This window comes from Panthera uncia, chromosome E1 (assembly GCF_023721935.1).
Source record: "Panthera uncia isolate 11264 chromosome E1, Puncia_PCG_1.0, whole genome shotgun sequence".
Lineage (NCBI taxonomy): Eukaryota > Metazoa > Chordata > Mammalia > Carnivora > Felidae > Panthera > Panthera uncia.
This window is the reverse complement of record NC_064814.1, coordinates 41,568,259-41,592,702: the sequence shown is the minus strand read 5'-3', so window position 1 is coordinate 41,592,702 and position 24,444 is coordinate 41,568,259. Positions and strand designations below refer to the sequence as shown.

Sequence of the window (24,444 nt, the reverse complement as noted above, 5' to 3'; positions counted from 1 at the left end):
GTTGATGCCCAGTGACGTGACTGAATGGGGTCTTCTTGGGCCAAAGCAGCTGAGGCCACAAGCTGGGCATTCAGTCAGCTTGTTCCCTGCTCTATCCTGGCTGCCTTCTGCAAGGGGAGGAAATAGGGTGGGAGTTAGCTAGCTGAGCCTAGGCTCCCAGCCAAGCCCCTTCCTTCTGCTTGGGCAGACTGGGTACTTACTCACGCAGCAAGCCTTTATTAGGCACCTTCTGTGTACACTTGGGAGACACCCTACCTCAGAGAGGGAAAACAGAGCTGAGACCTTTTGCAGGAGCCTGGCATCCTTAAAGAGCTCTTGTTCACAGAACCTTTTCCTTTTTGACTGGAGGTCCAACATCCGCTGGAGCCCCCTGCTGGGTGGCCCCTGGAGATGAGAACAAAGAAACTGTTAACATTAATGAGGCGCATTGAGTAGGTACTTCCGCCATCTCCAAAGGCAGGCAGGTTTTTCCTCTTTTCATTTTGGAAAGTGACAGCTGACAAGGGCCAAACAGACTATTTTTGGCACTCGGGACTTAAAGATTCTCTGAAACCTTTCTTTTCAGTTCCCTCCCTGCTGCCCTGTCATTATTGCCACCCCCCACGAGGAAATAAATAAAGCCTTTTGATCTTCACCCAGTCAGGCCGAGGGTAAGCTGTAAACAAAAGTGAACTTGTGACATAAGGCTAGGGGAGGGATTTTGGCAGCTTATTCCTCTGCTCCTGAAAAAAAGACATCCTGTTTGCTGAGCCAGGATGCCCACCCAGTGGGTATGGTGCCCCAGCTGCCAAGGCACAAGAGAAAGCTGCTGCCTCACTGGCCACTGCAGACTGAAGGGCAGTCACTCCGGGCACCATCTTTACCAGAGCGTCTGCCTAGAGCCTTCACTGCTGAGGCCAACAGGTAGGAACTTGGAGAGATTTCCACTTAGAGGAGCAACCTTCAGTTACTTCTGTGAGAATTGGCCAAGTTCAGTCTCCAAAATCCGGGACTTTGAAAGTTGCTCTGCTGTTCTGATCTTTGGTGGCCTCATTTGTAAATGAGAAGCCTGATAGTACCCACCTTCTAAAGCAGTAGCGAGGATTCACCGAGAGCCTGTCACCTGGCACAAGGCCTGGCTAGTTGTGAGCACTGACTGAATGTTAGCAGTGCTTGTTACTTGGGGGCACAGTGAGGCCGGGTCTAAAATGAAGACTAGGGATAACTTCGTTAACCCCTACTCCACCATAGGCCCTCAAAAGGGGAATCTAGAAGGGCTGGTTGGCTTGGCACTGATGAGCTCCCTCTCCTTCTTTGCTCTCCTTACCCTTCTCTCTCTCTAGGGGACACTACACAGAAAATGAGAGCTGCTCACTATCCTACCCCAGCCGAATTGGACGCGTATGCTAAGAAGGTCGCAAACAACCCACTGACTATAAAAATCTTCCCCAACAGTGTGAAGGTTCCCCAGCGGAAACACGTTCGTCGTACTGTGAACGGCCTCGACACATCAGCCCAGCGCTACAGCCCCTACCCGACTCAGGCAGCCACCAAGGCAGGCCTGCTTGCCATTGTCAAAGTGCCAGCCAAAAGCATACTCAAGGACTTTGACGGCACCCGAGCCCGATTGCTCCCTGAGGCCATCATGAACCCCCCAGTGGCGCCCTATGCTACTGTGGCACCCAGCACTTTAGCCCACCCCCAGGCCCAGGCTCTGGCCCGCCAGCAGGCCCTGCAGCATGCACAGACCCTGGCCCATGCCCCTCCCCAGACGCTGCAGCACCCTCAGGGTATCCCGCCACCCCAGGCGCTGTCCCACCCTCAGAGCCTCCAGCAGCCTCAGGGCCTGGGCCACCCTCAGCCCATGGCCCAAACCCAGGGCTTGGTCCACCCTCAGGCCCTGTCTCACCAGGGTCTCCAGCACCCCCCCAATCCCTTGCTGCATGGAGGCCGGAAGATGCCAGACTCAGATGCCCCCCCGAATGTGACCGTGTCTACCTCAACTATCCCCCTTTCAATGGCGGCCACCCTGCAGCACAGCCAGCCCCCGGACCTGAGCAGCATCGTGCACCAGATCAACCAGTTTTGCCAGACGAGGGCAGGCATCAGCACTACCTCAGTGTGTGAGGGCCAGATCGCCAACCCCAGCCCCATTAGTCGCAGTCTGCTCATCAATGCAAGCACCCGGGTGTCGACCCACAGCGTCCCCACGCCAATGCCTTCATGTGTGGTCAATCCCATGGAGCACACCCACGCGGCCACAGCCGCGTTGCCTGCCGCAGGCCCTGTCAACCTGCCCACGGGCATTTCTCGAGCCCCTGCTGGCTACCCTAGCGACCTCAAGCCAGTCGCCTGGAACCAGCACCAGCTGGCCCACCTACAGCAGATGTGCAGTGAGGCCGGTGGGACGCCGGCCCCTGGCCTGACAGGCAAGCACGCAGCAGGACGCGAGTTGGCAGGGCCTGGCTTTGTGGGCAAGGCCCCTGCCTACCCGCAGGAACTCTGCCTGGCACAGTCCTTCCATCTGAAGCCACCCCTGGAGAAGCCAACCCCATCCCCACCTGTCAACGGCCTGGCGGCCCCACTGGCCTACCCCAATGGTCACTACTTCCAACCCCTGTGGAACAACATTCTGCCCACTCCCAATAGCGACAGCTCGGGGTCTCAGGACCTCGCCATGCCGTTCCACGGTGGGCAGCCCACGGGTGCACCCCTTGACTGTGGGACGGCTGCTGGGGCCCACTACCGAGCAGGGGCCGGGGGCGGTCCAGTGGCAACCCAGAACAGCTTGATGCAAACAGTGGATTACCTAAGCGGGGATTTCCAGCAGGCCTGCTTTCGAGAACAGAGCCTGGCTATGCTGAGCAAGGCCCACCGAGCCCCTGGCAACCGAGCCCCTGATCCCGCAGATAGTCGAAATCTTCATATTCAGCACCCTGGGTATAGATAGGTAGCCCCGGTGCCCTCCACAAGCTACACGTCATACATCACCCTCCTAGGTTTAGACTTACTTTTGAGTAATTGGATAGTTTCAGAGTTTCGCTGCTCCGATGTGATCATTCTTAGAGGTCTAAGAAAGGGAATTTGGTGGGATCTATTTGAGGACAGCGGGGGATCCCCTGCTGCCCTCACCCTCCCCTCCACCATCCCCAGCAGCTTCTGGGTTTATGTTAGGACCTAATCCCAACTCCAAGCTTTTGTCTCTACTGCCTATCAGTCCCTCCACCTTGACCATTTCCCCCCAGCCACCTCCTGCCTTTTCTTGCATCTCTGCCCGTTTTCCTTAGGACTGAGATGTGGGGTAAGGAAGGGCCCTAGGTGAGGTGGCCGTAGGTGCCCAGCCCCTTAAGCTAGGACTTTCCCTGTCTGCCTCTGTCTCTTTGGGACTAAGAACCCAGACTTCCCAAGTGCTCTGGAAGTTAATTCCTTCTTCACCCAAAGATCTCAAAACTGACCCAATCTTCACCTCCTCCCACCCCTCTCCATTCCTCAGGGCTTTGTTTAAATCTGGATTCCAGAGTCACTGCATTTGCCCTTGCTACATTCAAGGGCACCCTGTAGGCACTTGGCCATAGCCTTGAGACCTGGGGGAAAAAATGCGTCTTTGTGTTGGTATCTTAGTTCCTGACACCCCTTTCCAGCCCTAGAGAAAGGTAGTAACTGTCCAGCACACCCAAGGTCCCTTTCTCACTGTTGTCTCTCTCCCAACTCACCTGCTGCTCCCATCCCCCACACCCCTCCAAAAACACAAGCAAAACAAAATAGGATCTTGAGATATTAGGTAGGTAAAGAAAGGATGATCACATTGGAGTTCGGAATTAAAAACACCAAAAAAAAAAAAAAAAAAAAGTTAAAATGCATTTGGTTCTCTACACTGGCTAAGAATATTGCTCTACACTGTAAGTTTTAAATGTCCTGTTTCTGTATGAATGTAGTGTGGGTTTGAGTAGCGTTGTGTGAGCGGCCCCACAGGTACATTCACCCTCTAGTCACCTCCTTTTGCAGCCCCTCAGTATAATGAAGAAAGAAAGAAAAAAAAAAAAAAACACAAAGCCTTAAGCTCTTTGAATTCTTCCTTTACCAAATGAGCATGGTTCTAACAGCTGGAGGTGGACCTACATTGGAAGCAGCCCCTCCTGCCCGCGCCCATCTGTCACGTGCCCATCTTCCACCCCACGCTCAACGTGTTTCATTCCCAAGTGGCAATCAGTTGGCTAGAAATTTAAAACTTTTCTGTAACTTTAAATTTAGATCATGTTTTGTAATTTTTTGCACCCTTCTGTTAAAGTTGGGCTCTGCCTTTTTTTTTTTTTTTTTTTTTTTTTTTTTTAAACCAAATAAGCCCTTGCCTTTCCTCTTGTCTCTGGGGAATGTGAGCTGATGTTCTTATTTAAGATTTGGGGTTTTGTTTACTATACTATCCACTGTTCTTTAGCCAGAAATTCTCTAGTGATCTGAAGCAATGTGACTGAAGACCAGTTTTTAAATTATGTGTTGGCAAGTTGCCTTATATTTAAAAAGAGAAAAAAAAAGAAAAAGAAAAAAAAAATGCCTGATTGTGTTACGCCAAATGATAGCAACATGAAGTCCTAATTTATTTTCCTGCCGTCTGTGAACACTGGTACCTCCCTGTCCCTGAGCCCTCAGGAGCACCTGCAGCTTCTGGCGCAGCGCCTTCTCCCAAGGCTTCACCGCCACCGTCTCACCCAGGGTCCCTTCCGGTTCTCACTTTCTCTGAGAGAACCCCACCGTCCCCCCTTATCCCTTGCTTGATCTCCAAACCAGATATTTTTGCTGTGAGTTTTTCCAATGCCTCTCCCCAAAAGGTGAGCTGCTATCTTAGGAAATGGGACCGGACACCAACTTGGGGGCTTTCAATCAAACCTCAAACCCTCAAATCTCTTCCTGTGTAGGGGTGCAAATCTCTGAAGCTCTCACTCCCACCCCTAGTCTGCATGGAAAAATGTACTGTGGCCCCTCTTCCCCACCCCCACCCCCACTGCCCTTGCCTTTGGTGTGAGATGTTTCCTAGTTCACCCTGAGCCTCTCTTCCCCCCTCTGCCAGCCAACCCCCAACCAGCAATAAGGGTCCAAGCCAGGGCCTCCTATCCACACTCCCTGCCTCCATCCCACGCTGCCCCTAGGGAATACCCGGATTCCCTACACTGTCCACATACTGTAGCATTCATTCTCCATCTCCCTCATCTGCTCACCTGTGGTGGTTTATGGGTGTGATGGGGTTTTTAAGATTATTATAAACCAGTAAAAAGAAAAAACTCACCAGAACTTGTCCTATTCGTTGAATGCTGTGAATGTTTGAGGTGACTTTTCTTGTAATGATTTCTGACGTCCCTGCTCTCCGCGAGAGAAGCGGGTCCTCAGTTGTAGGACGCGAGCCCTTATAGTGTTGGGCCCACTTCCCAGTCTGTGATGCCAGACCAGGTGCTGCGGCGATTGGGCAGCCGGCACGTGATAGGGCCTCCCCTAGGCGGGGCGCTCGGGGCGTGTCGGGACCCATGGGAAAGTGTGGTTTACCGCCCCGCTCTACAGGCTCCATGTGCTGCCACTTTCAGTCCACGGACCGTTGAAACACCAGGATCTGCTTTGCTGATGAGCCAGCCGAAGACTAAAACGCCCCTCCCTCCCCTTCTCCCACCTCCACCACTTGAGGATTTCTGAGGGCCTTTGACAGCTGGAGGTAATAGGTGCCGCAATCTGTAACCTGAAAAGTGGCCCCTCCGAGTACTGATGGAATTGAAAGTACAGTTCCCTTCGGAGCACGCCCTTCTCTGTAAGGTCCCCTTGCCTCCTTTACTACTCACGCCATCCTTGTGAAAGAAAGCCTTCTACCTGGGTCCCCTACCCGCAGTCGGCCCAAGGTCCTGCAGCTAAGTAGACAGGTGAACCCAGCTCTGCCTGGCCTCTTTGGGCAGATGCGCTGGGAGACCAGCACCTCAGGTTTTGCATAGTTCCACATAGCGATTCTGACCGTCTGCAACAGCACTGGAATGAGGTCTAGGGCTGGGTGTGGGGGCGACTCTGGGAGGCACCATCCGGCTTTCCCAGTCAGTGCGCCCCTGGAGTGGTGCAGTGACACGGTCCTGCCGGCAGAGGGAGCCCAAGCTTGACCGAGGATGTCCGGCCTGTCCTGGGAGACAGATGCCGGCCGGGTCGCCTATTACCTGCCGCAGGAGCTGAAGAGAAGGCATTTGCTGGAGCCCCTGGCAGCCGGTGGTTTTCCCTGCGGGCTTCCAGGCATCACTGTGCCAAAGATGGCTTATCTGGAGAAGGGGCCATCTTTCCCAGCCGGCAGCCAGGGCCCCATCTCCCCCCTAGATCAGTGAATTTGACCTTTTGAAGGCTAATAAGCTGGTAGTTTCCCAGGCTGAATGTCAAGGGTCTTTCCACCTCAACCTGTGTGTGGGAGGGTGGAAAAGGCAAACACTACCACCCTTGAACCTTCTCCTTAGTAGATAATAGTTGCCATACATCGGGCCTCTTCACAGGGCCAGGCAGTAAGAGTAAGGGACTTTATGCTGATTAATCGTAAAGTTTACAAGTCTAGGTAAACAGGGTTACTTTCATTTTACCAATGAGAGTAACGGTGCCCCATGTAACTAAGCAACTTGGCAAAAAGCAAGCACAGCAAGGATCCAAACCCAACTCTGCTGCCATTATTGAAGGGAGCTGTATTACTAGGGATTGCTAGAGCTTAAAACCGAATCCAGGCCCTGTCCTAAACCAGCTGAAAGACACTGAGAAATCAGTTCACTCCTCTATTCCTATTTCATCAGTCAAATGTGGATAATCACAGGCACTCACTGAGGGCTGTATGAAAAATAAATGAACATGGATGAGAAAATCCAAATACCCTTCAAAAGGCCCTCGGCTCAGCCTAGTCCTGGGTATGGGCTGGGCTTTGGAGTTGGATTAACATTCTGTCAAGCACGTTTTGCGCTGGGAACAAGCATCGTCTCAGTAAATCTTCACTACAGCCGACTGAGCCGTCCTTTTAGTATGGTGATAGAAGCGATTTCGTTTGCCTGTTGTATTAATCGAATAATGTACATTCGTGCTTAGGAGTGTCTGCTACACGACAGCTATGATCATTGGACCAAGAAAGACTTGCCTGGGGGCAGAAGCAGTTAGTCTTTGGTGGGGTATGGATCAAGGACTGCAGGCTCGTAAAATGCACCTCCCCCATTTAACCACCAGATGGCAGCGGCAGGCACCTGTCTTCCGCACAAAGCCTAGTGCAGTTCCCGAGTCGTCCGCCAGAGGGCGATCCAGCAGCGCAGAGTGGCAAGCAGCACGGCGACCCCACGCCTTCCCTGTTGGGCCCAGCTTTAGGCGGCCCTAACCATCCCAGATAAGTCAGGCTGGAACCAAGTTAATAAATACAATTCAGGATTTATTAAAAACCAGGGCTCCCCTGCCGTGCCCTCCTGGCACTAAGTAAATAAATAACCAGAGGGGGCACAGCTGGGGAAAGGGGAAGAGAAATCAGATCTCAAGACAGATTCTTTGAACTACCCCTCATATCCCCACTCCCACCCCCCACTATGGCTCTTGGGACATAGCACCAGCAGGCGCCTCAGTCCTGGGTAGAGTGTGGCCGGCACCAAGGCATGTCTTCCCTGCCCAGGAGAAGAGACAGGCCCTGGGATCACTTTTTCCAAGCCCTTGATGACCCCAAGACCTGCTCCCCCCAGGGGCCAGGGCTGAAGCACCAATAGGAGGCACCTGAGGGTGGTAAGGAAGAGGAGAGGGGGAACAGAACCTGGGCAGCAGAAGCAGCTGAAAGGGGGTCCGGCCCCTTCTCCAGGTTCAGCCAGTTCCTGGCTGAGGTCATGCTCCACCCCCCTTTCTCCTGGAGCCCCGTCTGCACTCAGCTGAGGATCTTTCGGGGCAATTCAACAGAGGCACGGATGAAGACGGCATCATCCCGCACGTAGTTTCGCTTGCGGATATCCTGGTGGGAGATGAACTTGGGGTAACCAAAGCCCAGGGAACTCTCATCCAGGGAGCCCCGCCAAGTGCCCGGTTTTTGGAAATTCTTCCAGTTTGGGTCAGGGTGAAAGGTCTCAGTGACATGCTGTGGCTTAGCCAGCCCGGGGTCGCTCTGATCCAGCAGGGAGAAGGTGACGCGGCGGGCAAACGGCCACTCGAGGAGATTGTCAAAGGCACCCGGCAGCACGCGAATGTAGAGCGAGAGGTGCGTGCCCTCACCGCTGCCATTGCCATTGAGGAACGCAGACACCTGCAACTTGTAGCCATACTTGTGTGTGTAGAAGGCCGGGCTGAAGCACTCCAGGTTGGGCTTAGCCTTGGCCTCCTGAAGCCGCCGTCCGTAGCTGCCGATCTTCCAGATGAGCACGCCGTCACTGCCCACCGACAGCTCCTCCAGCTCTCGCCGCAGCTCCTGCAGCTCCTGCCGCTGCCGGCTCACCAGGGCACACATCATGGCCAGGTGCGGCTTCACGCTCTCCTCCACATGCCGGGCCATCGCCAGCTTGGGGCACTGTTGGCAAAGCCCCGGGCCATGGGGCAAGGGAGAACAGTGATCAGTAGGGACGTGCCCAGGGGAGACGGGGGACAGAGGGGAGCGGCGATGGGGCTGCAGGCACCCAGCTCTGACCGGGGACGGTAGAGGACACTTGGGAGGCCGCTGCCGGCCAGCAGAAGGAAGGACCGAAGGCTTCAGAGCAGCAAGGCAGGGACCAGCGAGGGCCTGGTCTACATCTGAGGCTTCAAGGACTAAGAAGGGGACAGACAGGGAAGAGGAGGGGCATCTCACCCTGTGTTTGCAGCCGGAGTCTTTGAACGGACACAGCACCAGGGCGGTGCTACAGCTCTCCTTCAGGTGGCCCGGCAGGTCCTCCCGAGCCACCGTGCCCACGCCACACTGGTTGGGGCAGGGCACGGGCAACCTCGGGCACTGGTACTGGTGGCTCTACGGCCACAGGGGCGGAGAGACAGCGGTCAATAGGCTGACCCCCACCCCCACCCCGCCACCTGCCCCACGGCCCGCGGCTCAGGGAGGGCCTCACCTGGATGGTGTCAAAGACGAACTCCTTGGCGCAGTAGGTGCAAGGCTGGGTACGCTTGGGGCACTCAGAGGAGGCATGCTGGGCCAGCAGGCGCCGCATCATGCGGGCACCACACTTGTTCTCACAGTACACGCTCTCTTGGGGGCATACGCCCTCGTGGCTCTAGAAACGCCAGAGAGGCCGACTGAAGGGATCCCTGGGCCACCAGGCGCCCCACTCACCCTGCGCCCTCCACCGGGCCCCACCCACCTCAAAGGCCTCCCCGCTGAAGTCGCAGCCACAAAACTCGCACTTGAGGCGCCGCTTGGGGCAGTCGTGCTGCAAGTGTGCAGGCAGGTCCCGGCGGCTCAGCTTGGTGGGGCAGCGATTGGGGCAGGGGATTACATTGAAGCTGCAGGTGTTCAGGTGGCTCTGTGGGGGAGCGAGACGGTCAGTGCCTGCCAAGAAAGGGGGAGCCCCCTCCCTCCCACCGGAGACTCACCTGTAGGTGGCGCAGCGGCCCGCTCCAGCGGCAGCCCTCCTCACTGTGGATGCAGCGGATAGGCAGCCCCAACACCTGCACCTCCAGCTCCGGGTCTGGGTAGATCTGGGTAGACGGGGAGGAACCCGGAAGGGTCAGAGCCCGCTACAGTCCCCAGTTTCCACCCCCACCAGCCCCAGATGGGCCAGCTCTACCTTAGAGTCGGTAACAGCCTCTCTTGAGCTATAGTCCCCTCTGTGCCGAGGGATGGAAGGCAGAGCAGGTGGTGTCTGCTCCAAAGCTGGATACCAGGGTCCCCAACATGCCTGCACGGGACACTCCCTCCTTTTGGAACAGCAGCCAATCAGCCTGCTCAGTTCCGGGCAGCCTCCGCATCCTCTGCTTCCTTCCTCTTGGTAGAGGGGTCTTGGCCCTCAGCCAGGGGCCTGGCTTGCCACCCAAAGGGGAGGGGAGCACTGCTTGCGAGCACAGAGCCGCTCTGTGCACCCCCTGGCACCCCCACAGGCCGGGCATTGTGCCTGCCCTCCAGGGCAAACACTGGCCTCATTTGCAAACCGGCCTGGTGGGAGGGAAGGGGCCACCTTTGTGGGGGCACAGGATTCCACAGGACCGGGTTGACACTGGCCCTGAGCCAACTGGCTGCCGGCAGCTCCAGCCTCCACCAAGGGCAAAAGCCTGTAACTGGGGCCTCTGCCTGGCACTGTGGACTCACCTTGGCATAATCCAAAGGAAGTTGGTCCTCAGGGCATTTGAAGACTCCTTCACTGTGAAGGGGGAGGGGACAGAGTCAGGCTCCAGCTATGGGAAAGGAGAACCCAGGTCCCACCCCTCAACCAGGGCAGCCTCCCTCTCACTAGACCTGTCCTCAGCCAGAGGCCTGCAGGTACCCACTTGCCTAGCACCCCAGAGATCCTAGCTCTTGTCCTGGGGAGAGGGTTGTGGGCCCAGTAGAGACAGACAGCTGCCTCAGACAGCATTTGGCCAACAGGTGGCAGCTGGTACCCCTCCCCCCAGGAGGGCAGCTGGACTGGGAGAGGGACAGGATACCTGCCCTCCACGCTGTTAAGTTTTCAGCGGCAGGGGGTGAGTGCTGAGACGGAGTGCCAGGGCTGCCCAGCCCCCAGCAGGGATCTCGTCCCAGAACCCAGGGCAAAGGTCAGCTTGGGGCCACTTTACCCCATCCCTTCCCTCCTCCCGTGAGGGTGTGCCTCCTAAAGCAAGGAGGAGGAGAGGCTCACTCTAAGGCACTGTTCACACTCCCATCCAGTCCTGACCACCTGCCTCTGCGAAGGGGCTGCATGTTCCCATTCTGCAGATGAAAGAACCGAGACGGGGGGAGCAGTGGCTGGACATCGGTCTGACTCCCCGCCTCACACAGGTTCTACTACCCCACAGACACCGAGGAGAGGCTGGGGCGACAAAAACCGCCCAGACAAGCACAGCCAAGACTATGGTCACTGCAGGGCACGCGCTGAAAGCCTTCTGACCCTGCACCAACGAACCCACTGACACGCCTTCTTCTACCAACATGCCCTTGCTGACCCCAGCCAGGACCAGTCACACACACCTGGCATGGCCTGAGCAGAGCGAGGGCTCACCCAGTAGGGCTGTAGGGCTGAAGGCCCTCAGGCATGGCATTCCTGGCAGGTCTGAGTCAGGTAGGTGGGAGGCAGAGATCAAGGCAGAAGCGGAAGCCACATGGCAGCCCTGTCCACGACAGAACTTTGTAGGCCCTGGGCAGTCCGTGCCCCGGCTGCCCAAAGGATTTCTAGCACCCATCTCCCCTGACCCCCACTACCACCACCGGCCATGCCGCCAATACCAAGAACAATACATGTCCAGGCACCGAAGAGGTGTGCCCGTGCCCACAGGGCAACCAGTCTTCCTGGACCAACCTGAGTAATAGCCCCAGCAGGAATGGGGAAAGAGGGGGGTGGGCCATGGGGGAGGGGTCTGCTGGGCTGCTTCAGGAATGTGCTGATTTAGTGGTTTTGGAGACAGGGAGGGGACTAAGGCAAGTCCCCAGGCTTCAGGCAGAAGATTAGTCGAGCAGCTTGGGGCCCCACTAGGACAAAGGTTCTGCGGGGGCTATGGACACCCTTGCTTGTAGGATAAGGGGTGGTGGTGAGGGACAGAGCCTGCTCAACCACTTCTTTCCTTCGGGGGCCTCAGCAGCATCGCTCAAGCTCTAGGGGAGGAGGCAGTGGAGGGGGGGGCGTGGGGAAAGCAGGGGCCAAGACTGCTCCAGGCAGTGCAGTGGAGGCCCAGGCCCAGGGGAGAAAACAGGATGGGGGGAGGGGGCTGTGGGAGAGGAAGAGGGGATTTCCGGGAGGGGGAGGGGCAGAAGCTGGGGAGAAGGACGGAGGAGGTGGAGGGAAACGGCCTGACAGCCCCCTCCCAGGCAGTCGGGGTGGGTCAGCTGGGAGTGGGGGCAGGGGCTCAGCTGGCCTCATCTGGAAACCAGAGGGCCGGGGTAGGGCGCCGCGGAAGACAATGGGACTGTGTGTCTGTAGGGGAGTATGTGTGTACACTGAAGGGAGGAGGGAGGACAGAGGAGGGTGAGGGAAAAAGAGGAGGGGGCAGCACAGCAGCTCTTGCAGGAGCATATGTGAGGGCAGGAGCCGGCCCGGGCTGCGGGGAACTGAAAACAAAGGGCCTGCTGAGATTTCCGCCAGCTAGGGGCTGCGGAGGGCTGAGAGAGGGAGGGGAGCAGCACTGAAGGCAGGAGCCCCAGAAGCGCTCCCTGCCTGCGCCCCTAGAACCCCTCAGCGAACAACCTCCAGACAGGCGGCAGTGGCTGACCTAGCTTTTCCCTGGGGAAAAGGGAGCACGACCTCTTCTTGGGGCACGACCTCCCCAGGAATGAGGGCTCCCTCGTCTTGCCTCCCCACACCTGACGTGAGCATTTCCCAGCAAAGGCGTTAGATTCGGGACACCGCAGGGTGCCCAGAACTCAGCAAACGCCCCACGGGCCAAGGGGCCACCTGGTTCAGTAACACTCAGGGTGCGACCCCCTCCCTAACGATTTATAGACGCCCCGCGGTACTGAAGATCCCCAGGGGCAAGGAGGGACACCCAAGGGGTTCCACTGCTTCAGGGGCGATCTGTATCGTCACAGTCCTCCCACTGTTGTGGATCCAAAAGCAGCCCGGGCTTAAAACCCAGTTAAGCCTTTAAGTAACTGTGTGACCGTGGGCAAGCCGCAGCCTTTTTTGAATCTCTCGTTTCATCATCTGTGAAATGGGAGAACAATAGCTGCCGTTCTCGAATTGTTAGAATCAGAAGAGGTTAGATGGGCGGAAACTCCGGAGGCTTAAGGTACTGCCCGGGACAGAGGGTTTTGTCCTCCTCTTCCCGTAAGGATTCAAAGTTCAAGGATGAGGCCGCTCCGGCTTTCAGGTGAGGGGGAGGGCCGGCCACGGGTCAGGAAGGGCGTCTTCTCCCACCTCCACCCCGCAGGCTGGCACGGAATTCTTCCGAACGGGCGTGGGCGCCAGTGGGCCCCGGGCCCCTTCGGATTAGTGCGTGGGGTCCTCCCTCGGGGTCTGACGTCACCGCCGCCCCGTGACGTCACGGTGGGCGCCCCTGAGGTCACGGAGCCGCGGCTCAGACAAAGGCCCGGCATGTCTCCGGCCCGGGCCCCTCCCCATGCGTCGTCCCCCCTCGCCGTCGCCACCGGCCGCTCCCCGCTATCCCCGGCCCGCACCTGAGGAACTCCTGCAGGCAGGTGTCGCAGAAGCGGTGGCCGCAGGTAGAAACCTGCACAGGCTCGCGCATGGGCTTCCCGCACAGCGGGCACAGCAGCCGCCGCTTGGGCTTCTCCAGGAACTTGTAGTCGAAGCCGGGCATGGCGGGCGGGCGGGCGGGCGGCAGGCACGGGCGAGCGGGGCCGGGCACGCGGCGGCCCCACAGCCCGCGCCTCGCTCCGGCCGCGCTCCCGGCTCCGGGCGGCGCCGACTGGCGGCCGCGGCCTGCGCCCAGCCCCCGAGCCCATGAGCCCGCCCGCCGGAAGAGGGGGTGGAGCCGCGCCCGCGCGGTCCTAGCGCCGGACACTCGCGCTCCCACCCACCTCGCGGGCTCGCGGCTTGCGGGGTGGGCGGCTGACCAGCCTCGCGCCCTCCAACCGCGTACGGGCTACTCTCTCCCCTTCGGAAGGGAGATCGCGGCTCCGCTTCTCCCCAGGGCTGGGAGGCCCTGAAGCTGGATGGGGCGGAGGGCCCCGGCGGCCGGACTGGGCCGCGCCACAATGGTTCCTTCTCCCGAGTGTATAGCTCGGTCTCGGGGGCCACGTGTCGCCTAGGGGCCCGGGACTCCAGCTTGCAGGTGCTAGGCAGCCGAAGCTTGGCGACCAGATCTGGGGAGCTCGGCTGGCGCGGAGAAGGCGTGCTGGGCGCTAGGCCAGAGGAACCTCGGCCCCAGCCTCAGGCTGCGCCTACATTCCTCCCCAGGCCAGGCCGGACCGCGGCCCTGCCCAGCCCTGGGGTGTCGCCACCCCCAACCCTGAAGAGACCACATTCTAGGCAGGCAGCTGATGTTTTTATTGGCGCTATTTCCCAGTCATCTGGAAAACTGGTCTGGCCCAGCCAGCAACCTTTCTCCCAACCTGCTTTGGGGGAAAGGCTGGGGTGTGGGGTGAGAGGCAACCTTCAGCAGGGATTAGCTCCGCAGTAGACACTTTGGTACCCTTGGCAGATGCATTTCCAGTCCACAGGGGACGAAAGAGCTCAGAATTGTGCTAATCTGTGCCTCAGGTTACCGAGTGGGGGGTAAGGTGGCAAGACTCCCTGCCCCAGGCAATGCAGAAGCTAGGCTGCCAGAATGGCCAGTCCAGGCAGGACTGGGCTTGCCCTGCTCCAAAGTAGAGCTGCTCTCGCAGGGGGCACCAGCGATTTCTTTTCTAACTGAGCTGGGGGAAAGGGCATGATCTGGATGGAGCCACAGCCACCTCCAGCTTTTTTCTGCCAAGAGTCGGGAGACCACCCTGCTTCCCAAACTTAGGTCTGGTTTCCAGGTCTAGCCAGCCTGGTCCCTGGGGACACCAACTTAAGAGAAGAGGGGTGGGGAGAGAAAAGAGAGTTGTTGGGGGAACAGGGTGGGTTGAGGTTTTCATATCCAGGGCCAAAGGAGAGTGGGCGCTTCACTAGTTCTTCTACCGGGTTAATGACCAGCCAGGGGCTGGTGGGGACAGTCTTGCTGCAGGCATCCGCACATTTCAAGAACGTTCAGAGGAGAAGCAACAGCAGGGTGGTCCAGGTCCAGAGGTGTATCTAGGTGCCTCAGGGTGGGATTGGCTCATCCGTAACCGCTGGAAGGTATGGAAACTTGCAGCGACCCGGAGGGCAGTGCCTCAGCAAGGGATCCCCACCTCCGCTCCCACTCCCACACATGGCCCTGGACTCTGGACCCTGACAGGCCAGAAACAGAGGTTCAAACTAAACTGGACTGGAGGTAGGAGGAGAAAGAAGGCCTTTGGGCCCTGGGAAGCACCGGAGCAGCCCTTCAACAAGGCCCAAGACGCAAAAGCCCCTGCCCTCCCCAGGTAGGAAGCTGTTTTACCCGGCAGCTTCTGCTTTCATTTATCTGGGGGTTTTTAGTGATTTGGGCTGTGACCACTGGGGATGGGGGCAGGAGCAGGGCCCAGCTGGATTAACCCTGGTGTAGATGAAGTGGGAAAAGTTATAACAACTCACGGCGAACGGCCAGCAGAGTGTTTCCATGGCAACAGGACACAGAAGTCACTGTGTAAGGGTGCGTCTCATCCAGCTGCACTGGCCGAGGGAGTCCAGCATCCTCATCCCTTCTTCCCAGTCGACCTCGGGCCCCTTTGCCCCAAGAGTACACTTCGCCTTCTGCCAAACAGAATCCCAAGCACGGAAGTAGGAGGAGGACACGGCTCAGCGAGCAGCTCTCCTCCCGGATCGCTGCACGGGCCCCATCACGATGTTCAGCAACCCTGAACGTGATAACCACGGACTGCCCACACCCCATCCGCCCCCACAGTGCCCACTAATCACCTGCCCCAATGGCTACAGTGAAGGCATCCCCACAGGCCACCATCGCTGTCTTGATGTTCTGCAGGCCTCGGACTTGACACGGTGCCCGGCTGACCCGGCGGGCATTGGTGCCCAACTGCCCATGCTGATTGCTGCCAAAAGTGTAGCAGTCACCAGAGGCTGTAGGGGAGGAAAAAGGGAAGGAAGGAAAGGGATGCCTCAAGTGAGATTCCAAGGAGGCCAGGAGAGTTCACCCGTGGCCTCCCGTGCCCAGGTCCTACTCACCAGTGACAGCAGCTGAATGAGCAGTGCCCAGGTCCACACTCAGCAAGGGCTCCTGGTCCAGGGGTGCGGAACCTAGCAGTGTGAAGCTCAGGGCCTCCTCTACCTGCTGGTCGGGGGCAGGCTCCTCCCCCAGGGAGCAGTGGTCCAGGCCCAGTTTGTTGAACCTGAAGGTACAGGCAAAACCCAAGTGCAGCTGACACTTTGTATAGTCTCTCCTGCTTCCAGCAATCTGGGCAAGAGCCGGTCACCAGGGCACAGATCCCACCCTGGGTTGAACCCAGCAGCACTCTCAGCGCCCCCTAGTTCTGCCCCTCGGTTGGTGGCAACGACATGTCATGTTGCCTTAGCAGCCAGGGAGGGGAAGGGGACAGGCTAGTCATCCCGGTGTACCTATTTACCTGTTACTCCCACAAGCCAGGGCTCGGCCAGGCACGGTGAGGATCATGGAGGAGTCAATGCCACATACAACCCGCTGGGCTTCCTGTCCTGGGGGTATGGATACCTGCTGGGGACAGCTGTGGGACTCCCTGGTGCCCAGTCCTAGCCGGCCTACAATGAGAAACCAGGATGGGGCTTGTTTGAGTTTTAGGGTCGGTGATGCCAGGATGAGGAGTCACAGAGAAGAGGGAACAGCGTGAGTGAAGGCTGTGCCCTCAGCCTGAAATGCCCATCCTTGGCCCCTCTATGGTCAAAATCCTACTCCTCCTCAAGACCCCGTTCAGATGCCACCTCTGCCTCCTCCAGGAAACTCCCATGCCATTCCTTGGGTTCTCACATCTCTGGACCTTGGGAGGAGCCCTCACACTGTCTGTCCTTTTTTTTTTTTTTTTTTAACGTTTACTTATTTTTGAGACAGAGAGAGAGAGACACAGCATGAATGGGGGAGGGACAGAGAGAGAGGGAGACACAGAATCGGAAACAGGCTCCAGGCTCTGAGCCATCAGCCCAGAGCCCGACGCGGGGCTCGAACTCACGGACCGCGAGATCGTGACCTGAGCTGAAGTCGGACGCTTAACCACCGACTGAGCCACCCAGGCGCCCCTGTCTGTCCTTTGTCATAGGGAGATGTCATCCCTTCCATTAGAATGAGTCTGCCAGGAGGACAGAAACCCCATGTAGGTCTTCTCTAGTTTCAAAGCCCAGTGGGACGTGTGACCCAGAGAGGGCCACCAGAAGTATTGACTGATGAAAGAAATCTCCCCCGTTACAACATAAGCCCCTGAAGGAAGTGACTCTTGTTCCACTTGTCCCTGCACCCAGCCCAGGGGGCTCACAGATGTGCAGTAAATTTTCGTAAGTCAATAAATGAATGGAATTGAAGAGAAAAGACGGAGAACGAGTCATGGGGTAGAAGGTGGGTATAAAGGGAACAAATCACGGCCAGGGTACTGTGAGATGCAGCCAAGAGGCTAGAATGAGGTGGAGAGCTTACCACCATCTCCGCGGCCCCACGCAAATAGTTCTCGCTCTGTGGACAGGGCCAGCACGTGAGAGGCCCCACAGGCCACCTGCACCATCTCATAGCCCAGCAGCGCCTCCACAATGGTGGGCTAGAGAGGGGGGGAAGTGAGAGAGACTGGGCAAGGGGCCTAGACTAGCTGCCTGGCCTCAGCATCCCATGTAAGGACGAAGTTGGAAGCGGCGAATTCTCACAAGACATGGCTGTCTCTTTAACTGCCCTCCCACCCCCACTGCAACCACTGGGGAAGGCCGGCCTTTCGGTACTTCCCCTGGTACTGCCTGGGACAGGTGCAGCCTGGGAGCTAGAGGGACCTAGCTGCTGGGGATCCCCTGCCCCCAACCTGGGTGTCAGCTCTCAAATGTGGGCTCCATGCCATCTCCCCACTTCCTCTTCCCCAAGGTATGTGCAACACCCACCTGGCTGATGTCATTGAGGCTGCCATGGCCTAGGCACCCGTTACTGCCACTGCCAAAGGTCATGATGATACCTCGGTCTGGAGAGAGGGGGGTGGTGAGGAACGAGAAAGGAGAGAGAGGTTGGGCTGTTTTTCCAGATAAGCCAGTCCATGGGTTGGAGGAGCAAGAAAAAGCTGGAAGAATGGGACAGGAGGTAGAAAAGGATAGGCAGAGGTGTCTCTTCTCAGATGTGTGAGTTGGGACAAGTGACAGTCTCTGAGCTTTATTTACTTTTTTTTTTTTTGAAGTTTATTTATTTTTGAGAGAAAGAGAGTGCGAGCTGGGGAGGGGCAGAGAGACAGGGAGAGAGACTCCCAAGCAGGCTCTGTGCTCTGAGCACAGCAGCAAGGTCTGTTGCCCTGATGCAAGGCTCCATCTCCCCAGTTGTAAGATCAAGACCTGAGCCCAGATCAACAGCCCGGCGCTTAACCAACTGAGCCACAGAGGCACCCCTCTCCTCTTTGAGCTTTTAAGATCTGAGCTTTCCAGATCTCTCTCCCTCTCTCTCTCTCTCTGTCTCTGTCTCTCTCTCTCTGAGCCTCCCTCAAATGAGTACAATATACTGTAACTACTCGCCCAGGCCCTTGTGAGGGTAAAGGGGAGTGCTTGAGTAAAGAACCTGGTGCTAGGGGCGCCTGGGTGGCGCAGTCGGTTAAGCGTCCGACTTCAGCCAGGTCACGATCTCGCGGTCCGTGAGTTTGAGCCCCGCGTCAGGCTCTGGGCTGATGGCTCGGAGCCTGGAGCCTGTTTCCGATTCTGTGTCTCCCTCTCTCTCTGCCCCTCCCCCGTTCATGCTCTGTCTCTCTCTGTCCCAAAAATAAAAAAAAATTAAAAAAAATAAAAAAAATAAAAAAAAACGTTGAAAAAAAAAAAGAACCTGGTGCCAGATAAAGAGTAGAGAGCAGTATTAATTGAGTGTGCAAATGACAAAGCAATGAGGGAAGGTGCTCTGGGGGGTGCCTTCCCATAGTCCCCTGAAGGACTCACCGGTCAGGCAGGCCGTGAAGAGGTCCCCGCAGGCCACATGTTTGATAGTCACGCCCGACTGGCCCTCCAGGAAACGGGAGACGAACTGGGGCTGCGGCTGCTCCACCGCCCCGGGCAGGAGCGCGCCCCCTCCGGCGCCTAGGGGCGGGGCCTGTCGGAGGCCAGGAGGGCGTGGGCGGCGCCCCGGCCGCCCCTGCTTGGCCCCTGCTTGCCCGGACCCCCCTTGCGGTCCAGGGCCACCCCAGCCTGCTCACCTCCCAGAGGATAAGGCGCCCCGAGCGCGTGACGCCCGCCTTCTGCGTGCGCCCAGCTGCCACCTGGACCACCTCTGTGTTGAGCATCGGCAGCCGCAGCGGGGCGCTGAGCCCACCGCCCCACGCGTAGACCGCCGACAGCGGTGGCGGAATGGCCGGCCGTGCGGGTCCCCGGGGTATACCTGCGGGGACAGTGCATCAGGCCTATTAAACTAGTGGGAATGGCTTGGCGGCCGTGAGCACCACCGGCCGGGGGCTCCGACTTACCCCTGCAGCGGGCGCCTGTGGTCCTGCTCCCTGTGCTGCCGGGGACCATGGGTGGCCCTGGGACCAGGGACTTCTCTGCCCTGTGGGTCGGGGGTGGGGGTGGGGGTTCAAGACCTGGCCCATTCCTGGCACTCCCACACGCAGGAATGGAGGACTTGCCAGGAGCTCCCTCTGCCCCAGGCCCATTATGCTCCCATTGGGTGCTCCCCTGGGCCCAGAGTCCCTCCCTCCCTGCACAGGCCTCCTCATGCGGATGCTCCCCAGGTCGGTGTGGAGGTTGAGGAGGGCGCGGATGCAGAGTGGCTGTGCCATGATGTGGCTGAGCGGTGGCCGCTGTGCGGGCTCCAGGCTGAGCAGACTGAGGACGAGCTGGCGCAGCTCAGGGCTGTACCGGTCAGAGATAGGTGCAAAGGTGCCGCTCATGATCTTCAGCACCAGCGCTGGCAGGTTCTGTGAAAGCATCAAGTGTGAGGTTGGCCACAGCCGGAGTCATGCTCTTGGGTGGCAGCGCCTCCCCGCCCCAGGTCTAATGGGGTGGTCATTGCCCTGCACTCAGAGCGTTCAGTCTGAAGAGGGGACTCCCAGTGATACAGTTGCCGAAGCCTGCTCTCAAGAACTCCTGATAGGGGAGCTTAGCTTCAGTTATGTCCTCAGGAACCCTAGGTTGTTGGGAGAACTCAAGCCTTGCCCTTAGGAGGGTCCCTAATCTGATGGGAGAGCTCTGCTTTCAGGAGTCCTCAGTTTAGTGGAAAGGCCCAAGCCCTCCCTCAGGAACCCATAGCCAGAGGGAAGTCACAGCCCTGCCCTGGGCTGACCTACTGGTCTGATGAGGGAAACATAACTCAGCCAAAAGAGAAGAAATAAGAGGTGGCTGGAGCCGAGGACTTCCTGAGGAGGGACAGAGATGTCCTAGTTGTCCCCATGGGGGTGCTAACTCACCGCAGCTTCGAAAGCCCTCTTGAGACTGGCCAGTTCATAGAGGACACAGCCCAGGGCCCAGATGTCACTCTTCTGGTTGTAAGGCTTGCCCTCACACAGTTCAGGGGAGATGTAGCACGGAGTGCCCACCACCTGCAGGGCAGAAGAGGATATTATTATAGCCTGAGGGTGGGGGAGGGAAGGCTCTGTTCAAGGCCCACTGGGAGACAGCTTCTTCCCAAAGCAGGCCCAAGTGCTTCTTCCTGCAGCCAGCCAGGGCCTAAGGGGCCAAGGTCTTATGGTGGGGAGAGAGTTGGGACACAGAGTGGGCCTTGGCCATCAAAACCTCCAGCACCCTTGAGTTCCCCTCCACGCCCAGGCACCGTGTAGGCCTTGCTCTTGCTGCTAAGGATCTTGGAGATGCCGAAGTCCCCGATCTTGACAACCATGCGGTGTTTGTCAAGAAGGATGTTTTGAGTCTTAAGGTCCCGGTGCAGGATGAGATGGGTGTGCACGTGATGGAGCGCGAGCAGGATCTGCACAAAGAAGTGCAGGATGGTCTCCTCCTCCAGCAGGGAGTTACAGCGTTTTTGGATGAACTCAGCCAGGGTGCCACCTGCAGCCACAAGGAACCGCTTCAGATCCAGGTCTCCCCATACCTGGGACTCTCCTTTTATGAAACTGAGCAGCCCAGACAGGGCAAGGGCCTGCTAGCCTCACACAACTGGGATGAGAACTCTATACCTCTGACCCTCCATCAAACTCATTCTGAGGAGGGAAGCCGGCTGATCTGTGTCTGCCTGTCCCAGAAGTGAGAGGCCCTTGGAGCCAGGACAATGCAAGGAGGCTGGCCCACCTGGTGCGTATTCCATGGCAATCATGAGGGCCTTGTCCTCCAGGAAGTTCTCATAGTACTCAATGACGTTGGGGTGATTGAGTAGCTTGAGGACCTGGCACTCATTTTGGGCTGCCTGCCGCTCTTCCTTGGTCATCTGCTCCACTGGGATCTGCTTGATGATCACCAGCTTCTGGTCAGCCTTGCGCAGGCACAGGTGCACAATCCTGGGGACACAGAGTACAGGGGTGGGTACCAGCCGAGCCTCCAGCCACACATCAGGCAGGGCAGACCTGGTCACTGGATAGTACTGAAGAGAGGGGAAAGGAAACCCAGACTAAGAGATCATCTAACTAAATGCACAGAACACTGAGTTTAGGAACAGGGAGAATTGACCACAAACTCTGTGTGAGACCTTAGGCAAGTCATTTAACTTATTTGAGATTCAGTTTCACCAAAGACACAGTGAAGTTAGTCTTGATCTCCCTACGTTCCCACACACCCTGGAGTTAACTGCCTGGGTTCAAATCCTGGCTCCTCCTCTTACTACTTATCTGCTCTTGCATTATATGATGTTATCATCTGAAAAACAGAATCAACTTCCCTGGGTTGCTGAGAAAATGCATGTAAGGCACTTAGCACAGCGTTTGGCACATCAAAAATGCTCAATGAGTAGAAGCCATTTACACTATTATTTTCTTCCAGCTCTGGTTAGTATCCATAAAAAGCAGGATTCTTGTTCTCCTTCACAACCATATCCCCAGAGCATAGCCCAATATTTAGCACACAGGAACTCAATAAGTATCTGCTGAATGAATGGATGATATGAATGAATGATCATCTAAGTATCAAATTTATATTTGATATCTCTCTCCTCTGAGCCCCAGACTAACAAATCCAACTACCTGCCTTGCATCTCTACCTAAATGGCTTGCATGCATCCTAAATCTTAACAAAAAAATCAAAATAGAACTTTTGATTCCTGCCCCCAAAACCTTTCCTTTCTCAGTCTCTTCCATCTCAGTAAATGACACCACCACAAAGTCAGACACCCTGAAAATCATGCCAAAATCTTTCCTCCATTTCAAACTTAACACATCAACAAATCCTGTTTCTACCTCCAAAATATTGTGAACTCATCCATTTCTCTCTCTGATTTCTGCTACAACCCTTGGCCAAGTCATTATTTCCTGCCTAAAATACTGAACGAGTCTCTTTAAAATGGTACCTTCACTTTTTGTCATCCTCAAATCTAAGTTCCATACAGCAGCCCGAGTGACATTTTAAAAATGCAAATCACATCAAGACCATTCTGCTTAAACCTCTTCCCTTTACACTTCAAATAAATTCAACCCCTTTATCTCCGCCCATAAGGCCATAATCTGGTCCCTGACCTCTGTGACAATCCCATTTTATACCATTCTTTCCCTTGGCCACTACATTCCAACTTCAGTCTTTTTCTCGGTTACTTGAATACTCTGAATTCTTTCTCACATGAGGTCCTTCCCATAGACGGTTTCCTCTGTTTGAAAAGCTCTGCCTTCACCTTCGAATTACTGGTCTTCATTCCTTAAGTCTTGGCTTTAAACTTCACCTCTCAGGGAAAATTTCCTTGACCATCCCAAATAAGTACTCCCTGGTGTATACTATGCTCGCAGCTTGTTAGTAACTGCTTTAATATCTTGTTTATTGTATTATTTCCCTACAGTCTGTAGGCTTCGAGAGAGAAAAGGCCACGCCTATTTTGGTCTTGACAGTATACTTGGCGCCAAGAGCCAGACCGGTAGAGTTGGCGCTCAGTATTTGTAGAATGAATGAATCAGGCATCAAAGAACAGAACTCTGTGGGGGCGCACAGGCTTGTTGGGGGCGTGACCTCCTTAGAGGCGGAGTCTCCCAGCAGGGACTGAGACCGGAAGTCTGGGCGGGGCTTTCCAAGTGTGCGCTCACGCCTCGGGGCGGGGCTAACCAGGCAGAGAATTCGCGGACAGAGTTGGGACTTACTTTCCCTCTCCCCGACCAGTTTCCTTCCCCAGATCCCTGGCTCACCCGAAAGCACCTCTCCCCACCACTCGGATCCGCTCGTACTTCTCCATCTCATTTCTCAGTCACATTTCCGGAACCCCTACACCCAGACGCGGCGCGTGCGCGGACCCGCCCACCCTAGGGCCACGCCCCCTACGTTGAAAGATAATTGGGGGCGGAGCAAGTGAGATTGGAGTTGGTTCAGCCTCGTATCTGTTTTGTGCTGTTTACTGGGTCTTACCAGCCCCCACCCACAGTTACTTTTTCAGGGTCCGAGGAACGGAGTGTTACGCCGTTTCTTGGCGCGGTTAGCGGTACGGTACCAGCCACTTCCCACACACTTCTCGGCAACCGGCCCTCAAAAAGCTTCCTTAGAGCGGAGGGGTGCCCTGCACAACCGTGTGAGGGTGGAAAGCCAGGACCGACCTCTCAGCGCAGCACCTCTTTGCCCACTAGTGACGCTATTTCGAAAGGGGAGAGCAGATTCTCATTGGCACGCAAATGATGAACTACCAAAACTGTACCGAGAGCGTCAGCACTCTCGGTCTGTGGGGCAGGGAGCAAGGTTAGCTGAGTTTCGTGTTTGCCTAGGGAGGGACCGGGGCAACCCCGAGCTGTGCAAATTGATTCACCTAGGGTGGAGGAGACACGGTCTCCAGGCCGTCCGGACTTGTGAGCACCGCGCTCATCAGCACTTCCAACTTCCCCCTGCACACACACAACTTTGCCTCAGGTAATCTGCCTTCAACGCTCAAATATAGGGAGAATCTCCTTGAGAGGGGGATGAAAGGGAAGTGGACCATTATCTGAAAACATCAGAGAGAGGAGGAAAGGGAGCTGTTTGGCCGATGTGGGTTCAAAGCTTCTGCCTAAACGTAGGGGGCTGGTCAGTACGACTGTCTTGAACAGGAGTGAGTTTAATTCCTGTTGTCTCCCTGTGCCGCTCCTCTGTGTGAGCTCCATAAAAGCTCAAAGAGCGAGAGGATGATTATTAGCTAAGGGATAGCGTCCCTATTTCTGAGTGAATGAGGAATGTGAAGAAAGGATTGTTTATGTTCTGTTCAGCCCCACCCCTCAAAAGGGTACTCAAACCTACCCAAGTGGAAGGACCACTTGAGGGTCCCCACGAGGGGCCCTCGGTCGCTGCCTCAGGCTGCTCTTGGCTGATAAACAAAGCTGCCCTGTGACTAAAGGGGAGCACAGAGGGGAAAAGCCGCTCAACCCGGGACACTCGTGCTCTCACCTAGAAACCAGTCGGGCCGTGGTTGACCCAGGAGCCCCACAGGGGTTAATATGTAACCGTGGAGCTATCAGGGGAGGCAGAGCAAACACCCAAACCTCTTGGTCCCCTAAGGCTTCTAGCTTTCCCTCCCTCTCGCAGCAGCTTTTCCCTAGCTCCCCCCTCCCCTCCAGCTACACCCTTCCACTCCCTTACCGCCACCCCAGCCCCAGGT

General features: G+C 56.8%; 3 protein-coding genes across 5 annotated transcripts in view; 1 reads left to right on the top strand and 2 right to left on the bottom strand.

The window, feature by feature from the left end:
• FAM222B (family with sequence similarity 222 member B) overlaps window positions 1-4,305 on the top strand; it is a 76,762-nt gene extending 72,457 nt beyond the window's left edge. For both annotated transcript variants that reach the window (XM_049636679.1, XM_049636680.1), the window contains exon 3: window positions 1,323-4,305. In XM_049636679.1, coding sequence (XP_049492636.1) covers window positions 1,323-2,929 — 1,607 coding nt within the window. In that variant the 3' untranslated portion in view covers window positions 2,930-4,305. The remainder of the gene's footprint in view (window positions 1-1,322) is intronic.
• A 3,066-nt stretch (window positions 4,306-7,371) lies between these two features.
• On the bottom strand, window positions 7,372-13,374 carry TRAF4 (TNF receptor associated factor 4). Its single transcript, XM_049636682.1, has 7 exons — window positions 13,217-13,374; window positions 10,223-10,274; window positions 9,511-9,615; window positions 9,279-9,440; window positions 9,030-9,191; window positions 8,777-8,932; window positions 7,372-8,500 (listed from the first exon to the last, which is right to left on the bottom strand). Exons 1-7 carry the CDS (start codon window positions 13,357-13,359, stop codon window positions 7,868-7,870), a joined length of 1,413 nt encoding a protein of 470 aa, XP_049492639.1. The 5' UTR covers window positions 13,360-13,374; the 3' UTR covers window positions 7,372-7,867.
• A 650-nt stretch (window positions 13,375-14,024) lies between these two features.
• NEK8 (NIMA related kinase 8) lies at window positions 14,025-23,704 on the bottom strand. Of its 2 annotated transcripts, none has more exons than XM_049636678.1 (15): window positions 23,623-23,704; window positions 20,988-21,193; window positions 20,515-20,747; window positions 20,153-20,284; window positions 19,455-19,663; window positions 19,214-19,293; window positions 18,947-19,128; window positions 18,693-18,843; window positions 17,667-17,743; window positions 17,221-17,338; window positions 16,187-16,337; window positions 15,789-15,952; window positions 15,525-15,683; window positions 15,201-15,359; window positions 14,025-14,815 (listed from the first exon to the last, which is right to left on the bottom strand). In XM_049636678.1, the coding sequence occupies exons 2-15, from the start codon at window positions 21,121-21,123 to the stop codon at window positions 14,787-14,789; spliced, it is 1,980 nt and encodes a 659-aa protein (XP_049492635.1). In that variant the 5' UTR covers window positions 21,124-21,193; window positions 23,623-23,704; the 3' UTR covers window positions 14,025-14,786. The 2 variants fall into 2 exon arrangements, with proteins under 2 accessions (XP_049492635.1, XP_049492634.1); XM_049636677.1 differs by lacking the exon at window positions 23,623-23,704 and adding an exon at window positions 23,015-23,100.
• Window positions 23,705-24,444: the final 740 nt, after the last annotated feature.

Excerpts from the sequence above, each read along its gene's own strand:
- NEK8 (XM_049636677.1), bottom strand. The coding sequence starts at position 23,061 with ATGGAGAAGTACGAGCGGATCCGAGTGGTGGGGAGAGGTGCTTTCGG. Across the intron at positions 15,684-15,788 it reads TCATTCAGCTGCTGTCACTG|CCTCTGGTGACTGCTACACT; the intron begins GTGAGTAGGACC and ends CCTCCCCTACAG. Across the intron at positions 14,816-15,200 it reads CACTCTGCTGGCCGTTCGCC|CGGTTACGGATGAGCCAATC; the intron begins GTGAGTTGTTAT and ends CATACCTTCCAG.
- TRAF4 (XM_049636682.1), bottom strand. The coding sequence starts at position 13,359 with ATGCCCGGCTTCGACTACAAGTTCCTGGAGAAGCCCAAGCGGCGGCTG. Across the intron at positions 9,616-10,222 it reads TTCCTTTGGATTATGCCAAG|ATCTACCCAGACCCGGAGCT; the intron begins GTGAGTCCACAG and ends CCGTCTACCCAG. Across the intron at positions 9,192-9,278 it reads TCAGCGGGGAGGCCTTTGAG|AGCCACGAGGGCGTATGCCC; the intron begins GTGGGTGGGGCC and ends TGGCGTTTCTAG.